Below are 10,414 nucleotides of genomic sequence, written 5' to 3'. Positions count from 1 at the left end.
GATGGCAAATGCGACCTTCCCAGCGAAGGGCAGGGGGAAAGGAAAGCTGTTCCGAGCACGCGGAGGCGCGAGTGGGGCGCAGGGGACGGCGCCGGCCTTCCCACGGAGGCCGCCCCCCAACAGGAGCGCGGGAAGGCGGGAAACGGCTGAGGCCGGGGAAAGCAGAGGTGCCGCGGGGGGAGGGCTGCGGGCCGGGAAGCCGGGGACAACCGGGTGGCGCCAGGCCCTCTGCCCCAGGCGCCGCCCCCGGAGAGCCGGGGATCAGCTCTGTGGGCAAAGCGGGCCCGCGGTCACTCAGTCGCGGCGGCTGGGACGGCTGTGTGGCCACCCGGGCCACTGGAAAAAAAAGGTTTGGCCCCTATTTTATAACATATACCGTGTGATAAACTCCCAGTGATCGTTGCTTTAAACACAAAAACATGAAGCCATGACGTTTGAAGAAACCGTGAAAGAAACCTGTCTCACCTTGGGGTGGAACAGGCCTAAATATGGCACAAAATCCAGGGAGGATTAACAACACACAGAGTGACTCAGGAGCATAAAGATGAAAAATACGTGTGTGACAAAGACCAGTGTAAGCAAAGTCAAAACCAGATGAGACACTGAGGGGGGCTGAGATCTGTAATTCTGTCTCAGAAAAAGCCAGATTTCCACCATAAAGATGAGCTCCCACAGATCAGTGAGACAAAGGGAGCAAACCCCGCGTGCAAAGGGGTGAGAACTGGAGACAAGAAGACCGAGGCCGCCACCGCCAGTGCGACGGGTCCTGCGCACCCGCACCTCCAACCCACGCACCTCTCCAACCCCCCCACCTCCCCTGTGCGCACCACTGTGCACACCCCCACCCCCCTCCTGCACATACCCCCGCACGCACCCCCACTCGCCCACATCCCTGCACACCCCACACTCCGACACCCCTGCACACACCCCCCCACTCCCCCCATGCACACCCCTGCGCTCCCCACTGCGTACCACCCCACACCCCCACCTCCCCTGTGCACCCCCCACCCCCCTCCTGTGCACCCCCCCACATTCCCCCCCATGCACCCTGCACCCCTGCACCCCCGTGTGCCCAGGAACTGCTGGTGTCCACACAGAGCAGCTGGACGTCTCCCCAATGAGAAATGCATCTGCTTTCTGACAAAGCAACGCTCCGCCCCTCGAATTTACACACACCCTGGAGAGAGTGCGTACAAGGCCGTTCACTGTAACGTGACGTGTGGGACAAAGGTTTGAAATAACCTATAATATCCGCCACAGGACACGGTCACGTCGGTTCACGTGCGCATGACGGAGCGCGACTGCGCGGGCAGAGAGCTGGGGCAAGGGCTCTCCCTGCGCTCGGATCCCCCAAGGGGCGCGTGTGGCTGCCCTGGCTCGGCCTCGGCCTTTGTGCCACGTGGGGTCATGCGGCTCCCCAGAGGTGGGCCCTCCGGATGGATGCTGCTGGGCGCCCAGGACGACCAGGCGGGACCCGGACCAGGACGGGGTCGTGCTCGGGAGGCCGAGCGGAACAGAGGACGCCTGCGTCTCCTGGCTCCCTGCGGAGGGGCCCCCGGTGGGTGGCCTGCACCGCGCCGCGGGTGGGGATGCGCACGGCACCGGGCCTCAGCGCGGGAGCCCACCCAGGCGGGAAGGGCGCAGCATGTGCGCCTGCGCGTCAGCCTGGCCGTGGCCACCGTGGCCACCTCGCCGTCCCCCAGCCCTGCCAGCAGAGGCCAGAGACACAGTGTCTCCCCTCCATTCTGAACCCCTGGCTCTAGTTTGTCACTAAGTTCTTCCTGCCGGCTTCCCTGTTGCCTCTGGCAGAGCAGGGTCGCTGACGGGAACCCAAACTCCCCTCCAGCTCGAAGGACTGCCCTGAGCCAGCAGGACCCCCGACCTGACCTTCAGTGCCCACCCGCATGCACCCAATGACCTTTGTCCCACACGGTCGTCCCATAAACCCGGAAGTGCTTTCTGCACTTTGGAGACAATCTTCCGGACGCATGTCGGGGTCCTGCCGGGGCCGGGCCTCCCTGAAGTAAGGCAGTCGCCAGCACCGTCTCTGCCCTGTTGGGGCCCGGGAACCCGGGAGCCCGGGCCTCGGCCTACCTGGCACAGAGTCGTCCTGGGAGGTGAGGCCGGAGGGGCTGGACCCCAGGTCCAGCAGCTTCCACGTGTCCTGGAGGGGACTGCTAGCTGGTGATGAGGAGCTTCGGGTGTGGTGGCCACTCTCCTTGTGGGGTCCGGGAGCCGGGCGTGGCCTTGGGGACCGGTTTTCTTTCTGTCGAGTTGACCTGTGTTGTCGCTACGAATGTAAATAAAGGACACAGTCAGCCCTGAGAGCCGCGCTCTCCTAGCCCCCAGTAGGCGACCAGAGGGTGGGCCTGGCCAAAGGCAGGCTGTGGGGTGGGGCTCTGGGGACAGGCTGGCCAGCGCACCGCCAGCCGGCGCTCCTACGGACGCTGGACGGACAGAGCTGCCTTGTCAGGCAAGGGCAGCGTGGTCTCCATGGGAGGTGGGACCTGGAAGGACCGACGCCTGTCCGGCTGAGCCAAGGCCCCGCCGAGCCCTCTGTGGGTGCACCTCTGTGGTCAGGAGCCGGCCCTGTGCCCAGCATCCCAGGGGACCCACTCGCCAAAGGGACCAGCAGGTCCTGCCACCCCGAGCGGCCTCTGGTCCGTCACTCACGGTGATGGCCACCTGCCAGGACACTGGGCGCGCCACTCCCCGGGGTGGGTGCCTGCGCCGAGACCCGCCTGCCGTACCTGCCCGGGCCCCGCCGCCCCCGCTGCGCAGCCTGGCGGAGGATGGCTGCTGCCGACGGTCTGGGCCGCGCCGGGCTGGACGTCTCCAGGGCGGGCAGGGACACGTTCTTCCCTGCGGTGCTCCGAGTCCTGCGTGGGAATGCGAGCAAGAGGATTTCAGCGTCGGGGTCGCTGCTGGGGCGTGTTGCCGAGGTCTCCCTCAACATCGGGGAAACGCTGTTTCTGGGATCCGGGACTCCTGCGCGTCGGTGACAAGCCAGAGGGAGGGGTGTGGCCGCGTCCACCTGAGCGCCCGGCCTTCAGGAGACCAAGCACCCCAGCGTCACGGACCCCTCGTCAGCGTCAGGGGAGGAGGCCCCGGGCCTGAACCGGGCCCGGCAGCTTGCCGGCGGCCTGAAGCCCCCGCGCCCGCCTGTGGGGGCACCTGCAGGACGGGGGGCACAGGGAAGGGAAGGAGCCGAGCCAGGCGGGTAACTGATAGCGCGCAGGTTTATGGGTGATTTGGGAGATTTCCTTCTAATAACACGTTTAAAAGTTTGATCAACGCAGGCGGTTTCACGGTTACCAAGAGCTGGCGTGTCAGTGCATCTCCCACCAGGGGTGAAGGGGTCCTCCAGAGGTGGGGGTGCAGGTGAGCGGGGCTGTCGCAGGGGACAGCATCATGCAGGGGAGGGGGCCCCGGGGCAGGGGTCCTCTGCCGGAGAACACCCGGGTCTCCACCCCTCCCTGCGGCTGGCCCTGCCCAGTGCCTCAGGCTGGTGTCCACCCCCCCCCCCCCCCCCCCCCGCGTCGGGCAGACCATTGTGGGGGCCGTGGCGCTGTCCCGTGACTCAGCCCCTGGCCTCGCGGAGGGCTTGTGGAGCCCGAGCACAGCCGCCCTCCCACCGGGTCGTGCGTGGCAGGAGAGCTCAGGCATTGCCAGGCCCTGGCCACCGCTCACCTCCTCCCAGTCAGTAGCCAGGCCCCGAACCGGGATTCCTTCCCTCTCACATCCCAAATCCATCCCACAGCGAGTCCCGGCTTCAGCGGCCTCCGATCAGGTGCCTCTCCTCAAAGGCCGCCTGCCCCTCTGGACCCAGGCCCCGGGTCGGCCAGGAGCCTCGGCCCGGCCGCCACTCTAGGGGCTCACGTCACCCCGGGCGGCGCAGGCGTCCACCTCCCAGCTGGCTTTCTCTTTGTTTTAAATAAATCGAAAAGGCAACCCCCACATGGGAGATGATCTGCAGAACATGGGCGGATAAAGATTAGCCGTAAGCCTTTTTAAGCCCCCGTATCCTTCTAGGAAACGGAATGTCACGGAGTGAAACCCTAGACACAGGTGCACAGACGCAGCGCCGACACGCGCCTGCTCCCTCGCACCAGCTCGGTACAGGCCAAGCGTCTAGTCGTGGGGAAAGGCTTGGGAAGAACGGGACTCTGGGCAGCCACACGCAGCCCGCGCGGGGCTCAGGCGCCAGGCCCCACACGCCTGCAGCTGGCACACCCGCGGGCCTGAGCTCCAGCAGACAGAATTCAGCACGTGTTCTGGGTAAAAACTCAGCAGAGTTTTAAAGAAAACTTTAAACTGAGGCACCGTCTGCTTGAGGCCGAACCACATGGAACTGCTGATATTCAACCACGTCTGCCTTACAGCAAACCATCTACCTGGACATAAAATGCATAACGCATCTGGGGCACCCGGCTGGCTCAGTCAGTGGAGCGTGTGACTCTTGATCTCGGGGCTGTGAGCTTGAGCCCCACATTGGGTGTAGACATTGCTTAAAAAAATAAAATCTTTACCAAAAAAAAAAAAATTTCAATAAAGCATTCTATAAATCAGGACGAAGGCATGGGAGCCAGTGACCCTGCTCTCCGCGCTGCATGGGAGTCCTGGCCAGGAGAGCAGTGCCAGACAGGACTGTGCAGGGGGAGCCTGGCCCTCGCCTCAGACGCGCTCCGTCAGCCCAGAGAACACAGGAAAACCGCTGCCACACGCATTAGCACCAATCAGTTCTGCGGAGTTGCTACGTAGAAAACTCGGTAAGGGGATCCCTGGGTGGCTCAGCGGTTTAGCGCCTGCCTTTGGCCCAGGGAGTGATCCTGGAGTCCTGGGATCGAGTCCCGCGTCGGGCTCCCGGCATGGAGCCTGCTTCTCCCTCTGCCTGTGTCTCTGCCTCTCTCTCTCTATCATAAATAAATAAATAAAATCTTAAAAAAAAAAAAAAGAAAGAAAGAAAGAAAAGAAAACTTGGTAAAAGCCAACTATGCTCCTGATCGCCTGCAACAGCGATTCTTGAGATTAACAAACCGGTACAGTCACTGAACGCAACACCATCCAGCAATAAGAAGAGAGCCTGCAAACCATGGGAGGCCGTGGAGGAAATGCAGCTGCATGTTACCAAGAGCAAGAGGCCGATCTGGAAAAGGCTACAGAGTGTACAATTCCAGCTCCGTGACATTCGGGGGGCGGGAGGCAGACGTGAGACAGTGAGACAATCAGGGATGGAGCTGGGGAGGGGGCGGTACACAGGGCAGTGAGGAGTTTTAGGACAGGGAAACTATCCAGCCCAAGAGGGTGGACGCACGTGGTCATACATGTGTGCAAACCCATAGAGTGCACAGGAGGAGGGCGAGCCGTGATGTGCGCCATGGGCTCCGGGTGACCGTCGTGTGTCCGAGCAGGTCCATCCGTGCTGATATATTTCTACAGCAGAGAATGTACACAAGTGGTGTCCAGACCTGGGCTTGGAAAGCCACACCTGCCAGGCCAAATCCTGCCGACCACCTTTTTTTTGTCCAGCCCACGAGCTAAAAATAGTTTTTACATTTTTAACTAGTTGAATAAAATCAAAAGAAGAAAGTTGCATGGCATGAAATTCTATGAAATGAAACTTCCAGGACCCATAAAGTTTTCCTGGAGCACATCCAGGCCCGTCTGCTCACCCGTCACCTGTGGCACCTCCAGGCCACTCGCGGAGCTACGTTGCCGTAGAGAACATGAAGCCCTCAGAGGTGTGGTCCTACGCAGTGACCCCCCCAGCCCTCTATGGAAGAGCTGCATCCGCATCGACACAGCTCAGAAATATAATGTGGAATAAAAGCGCTGTGCAGAAAGATACATACACAACCGATGTGATTTATACAGATTTTAAAATATCTGCTAAGAGAAACACCAGAGTTAGGAGAGCCTAAAGGGAGGTATCGGGGTAGAACACGCAATGGGGTCTTGACTTTATACTATTTTGTTTATTAAGTTGGATGGTTTACTTCATATCAGTCTTTGTATCTTCTTAGAATTCCAAAATATTTATAATAAAAATACACAAATTAAAACATCCACCCAGTAAAGATCAAATGGGACAAATGACTAAGAAAGCTTTGTGAGGATTTTCTAAAAATAGAAACAAGGGCAACCTTATTGTATGCATTTGTAATAAATTAAAGATATTACAAAGGTATGGGTTTTAAAAAAAAGATTTTATTTATTTGAGAGAGAGAGAGAGTGTGAGCAGGGGGAGGAACAGAGAACGAGAGGGAGTCCCAAGCAGACTCCCTGCTCGATCCCATGACTCCCAGATGAGTCAGCTGCCTAACTGCCTGCCACCCAGGTGCCCCGCAAAGGTATGATATATATATATTTATTTATTTACTTAAAGGCATGATATTTAAAGCAGGTCGGCACCAGCTGGGGAGAGGACCCTTCACTGGAGCTGTGCAGAAAATAAACACAGGTCCAAGTCTAGCAATGCCGAGATGCCACCCCGCGGTCTGTCAAACACTGGTCTGGCTCTTCCCAAAGGTCAGCATCATGAAGGACAAACCGGGTCAGAAGACCCATCACACATGCATCTACCTCCTCGTACACACACACACGTGTGCACACTGCACATGTGCACAAACACACCTACACATGCAAACCCCCACGTGCATGTACATGCACGACTATACAACCAGACACACAGGCACAGGTGTGCAAGTGAAAGGCAATGTGGGTCCTAGACTTGTGACTCACAAAATCTGAGTATAGGATATGTATTAAATTCTAGGACCATATTAATGTTGCTTCTTGATTTTCATTATGTGGGGAGGTGTCCTTGTTTTCAGACATAAAGGGGTTCACTGTCTGCAACTTATTCTCAGCTGGTCCAGGAGCAAAGCCATTTCACTGTGTGTGTGTGTGTGTGTCTCTCCCTATCACTCATCAATTTATCCATCCATCTATTCATCATCCATCCGTCCATCCACCCATCCATCCATCTAAAATGTTGGGAAGGCCGAGGGAGGAAGAGAAAGAATGGTAAAGTAAATGTAGTGATCAGTTAACAACTGGTGAATCTAGGTGAAAGGTGTAATGCTATATTTGCAACTTTATCTAAATTTGAAAATGTTTCAAAATAAAAAAAAATTGATTGGAAAAGACACAAGCAAGAATTTAGATGTTTAGCACATGATAAAAACATCAATTCGGGCAGCCCAGGTGGCTCAGCGGTTTAGTGCCGCCTTCAGCCCAGGGCCTGAACCTGGAGACCCGGGATCGAGTCCCGCGTCGGGCTCCCTGCATGGAGCCTGCTTCTCCCTCTGCCTGTTTCTGCCTTTCTCTCTCTCTCTCTCTCTGTGTGTGTGTGTCTCTCATGAATAAATAAAATCTTAAAAAAAAAAAAAAATCAGTTCAATACCAGCAAGAAAAAGGAGGACAATTACTTAAGGGCACTGTGACAGTTAGTGAAACACGACAGCTAGAAGAAATGGGTGGATATTTACCTAAAGTCAGAATAGAGAAAAACTACAGTGAAAAAGATCACTAAAGTAGACTGACAGAGCTCATTAGATTAAAAAAAGTTATCTTGTAGTTTAAGAAAATGAAGAAAGGTTAAAGGCAAATGGCAAGTCTGAGAAGGTCATAATGGACAAACAGCAGTTCCTTCGTATATGAGGAACTCTTAAAAACTAGCAAGTACACACACACACACGTAGAATAATTAGCAAAGCACATATATAAATAACCCACAAAAGAAGAAATATAAATAGCCGATTACAGACTTTAATACCAATAAGGATACGAGAAAACTTCTAAAAGATGAAAATTTTTTAACCCATCATATTGGTAAAGATTCAAAAATAACACCCAGGGGAGTAAAGCTACAGTAAAACACACATGATGTAATTTGTATTTATCTATGGATGTAATTTTAAGCTTCATTTATTCATTCATTCATTCATCCACTGGAGACCAGAGAGAGGCAGAGACACAGGCAGAGGGAGAAGCAAGTTTCCCAGGGTGACCCTGATGCAGGACTCGATCCCAGGACCCTGAAGTCACGACCTGAGCCAAAGGCAGATGCTCAACCACCGGCAGGGGCCCCACGTATGTATGTAATTTAAAAAAACAGCAGGAGGGGAGCCCACGTGGCTCAGTTTGTTAAGCGTCTGACTCTTGGTTTTGGCTCAGGTTGTGATCTCAGGGTTAGGAGGCTGAGCCCTGTGTCGGGCCCCGTGCTCAGTGAGGAGTTTGCCTGAGGTTTTCTCTCCCTCAACCCCTCAAATAAATAAAAAAATATTTTTAAAAAGTGGTAGGGAATACACGGAGATTACTGGTAACTGTGGGTACTGGCAATTGGAGGCCTTTCAATTGTGTTTACTGGATTTTACGTTTTCGTAATGAAATGCAATATTCACGTGACTAATCAAAGTCATTAAAACTACATTTCTTAGATAAAGGAGTGTTACCTGGGCTGCAAAGTGGGGCTGCAACTGTCCCAAAGGGGCCTCAAGGGTGGGCAGGGGGTGACGAGGCAGTTTCCCTAGAAACAAAAGGAAAAGGATTTGCTTGCTTTTTGTTTTCACTTTTTTTTTTTAAAGTAAGCTCTGTGCCCCGTGTGGGGCTCGAACTCACAACCCCGAGATTAAGAGTCATGTGCTCCACCGACCGAGCCAGCCCAGGCGCCGCTAGGGTCTGCCCTCCGTGAGCGCCTGGCGTCCTGACCTCCCCCGGGCCAACCACAGCACTCCAGAACACACGGTCCCCGCGACTCGCGTCACTCCTCTCTCACGGTGCGCGTGCGGGCCACACCATCAACTGCGTGACGCAGCAGCGGGCTCGGGGTGCACACAGCTTTCTACAGCCACACGAGGCCTCGCGCAGCTTGTGTCTTCGGGTCATGAATGTGTTTCACAGAAAAATAAGCAGCAGGTTGGGTGAATGAACTGAAAGTTCGTGCGTGTAAGAGGCTTCAGCACGCACCGTCTTGGGGAGAAATGGTCACGCAGCCCACGAACACCTGTTCGTTAACTCCGTTTAGGTTCAATTACCTACAAACCATGGAAATTCATCTTCAAGCTGACATACTACAAGATACAATTACTGTTCTCAGAGTAAGAATCTACTTGGTTAGACACAGCTTACTGAGGACTCCGAGGCTTCTGTGCGTAGGAGTTGTAAATATTGAGGTGGACTGTGCTAGAAACTGAAACGGAAATTTTTAAAATGCTTATTATCTATTCATTTGAAGATGGTGCTGGTGAACACAGTGCATATTAACATCTGGGTGGTTATGAAGCTACCTGTGCCACCCTGGGCCTCCTGGGCCGGGTCCTAGGTTCTAGATCAGTTTTTCCAGGAGATGAAAGGACACGGGAAAGACAAAAGTTGGAAATGCATTTATTTTCCTTAGTTTCTAATACCTGAGCTTAAAAGCTGTGGACTCCAAAGCCTCACAAATGGCCAACAGGCCCATGGAAATGTGGTCAATGTCCTTAGTCATCAGGGAAACGCAAAATGAAAATCCCAGTGAGAGACCACTTTGCACTCATGAGGACGGACAGAAGAAAAAGGGAAGTGTTGCCAGGATGCGGAGACGTGAGAACCATGCACACTGGCGGGGCATTGTGCATTGTGCCCGGGGGGAGGCGGAGGGGAGAGCGAGGGCCGTGCACACCGCAGGGCGGGGGCTGGGGAGAGCGACGGTGTGCACCGCTGGGGCGACTGGGGAACCGTGCACACCGCTGGGGGGAGAGCAAGGCCCATGCACACCGCTGGGGCAGGGCGTTTGGGGGGGGGGGACCGTGCACACCGCCACGGGGAGAGCGAGACGAGGCAGCTGCTGTGGGAAAAGTTCTACATTGATGAAAAGAGCCAAGGGGGAGGGAAGAGACAGCAGAGCAAGCTGTGTGGCCGGTGTGCATCCAGGTCGGGGTCCAGGTCCGTGAGCCGAGGCGACGCGCTTGGGTCAGGTCAGTAGGCCCCCGGCCCCGCGGTACCACCTCACGCTCATATTCAGTGTCCCTAGGTCCTCCAGGACTCAGGGACCCCTGCGGGCAGTGCTCTGTTGACAAGCAAACCGCTGGGGCGGCCTGGGAATGGAAGTGGGGTGGTTGGTGGTGCGGCCGCGAGGCTGTCCCCGTGTCCCCGAGTGAGCCGAAGACAGTGCCAGACGCTGAGCACCTGGGCTAAGGGACAGTATTCCAGCGAGTGAACCTTCAGCAAGCACACCCGCTCAAAGTCAGCTTCTTCGAAAAGGCCTTCCTTGTGTGAAAAATGAACTTGTGCCCACTCATCCTCTTGAATTATCAGAACAAAAGTTCCAGCTCAACTAAGATAAAATAATTTTTTTCTGCTAAAATTACAAATGGAATTCAAGGCAGAGCAACAGGCTCCAAGTCTTCCACTTCTTCCGAGCTCAAACTTT

At 55.4% G+C, this 10,414-nt stretch overlaps 1 protein-coding gene across 8 annotated transcripts in view; it reads right to left on the bottom strand.

Moving 5' to 3' along the window:
• CCDC57 (coiled-coil domain containing 57) overlaps positions 1-10,414 on the bottom strand; it is a 99,929-nt gene that overhangs the window by 25,879 nt on the left and 63,636 nt on the right. For 6 of the 8 annotated variants that reach the window (XM_072745627.1, XM_025999977.2, XM_025999979.2 and 3 more), the window contains 3 exons: positions 8,457-8,530; positions 2,751-2,879; positions 2,095-2,290 (listed from right to left, as the gene is read on the bottom strand). In XM_072745627.1, coding sequence (XP_072601728.1) covers positions 2,095-2,290; positions 2,751-2,879; positions 8,457-8,530 — 399 coding nt within the window. The remainder of the gene's footprint in view (positions 1-2,094; positions 2,291-2,750; positions 2,880-8,456; positions 8,531-10,414) is intronic. The other 2 variants (XR_011999229.1, XR_011999230.1) reach the window with 1 other exon arrangement.

The sequence above is a fragment of the Vulpes vulpes genome, chromosome 2 (genome assembly GCF_048418805.1).
Source record: "Vulpes vulpes isolate BD-2025 chromosome 2, VulVul3, whole genome shotgun sequence".
Classification (NCBI taxonomy): domain Eukaryota; kingdom Metazoa; phylum Chordata; class Mammalia; order Carnivora; family Canidae; genus Vulpes; species Vulpes vulpes.
This window is presented reverse-complemented; position numbering and strand designations above follow the sequence as displayed.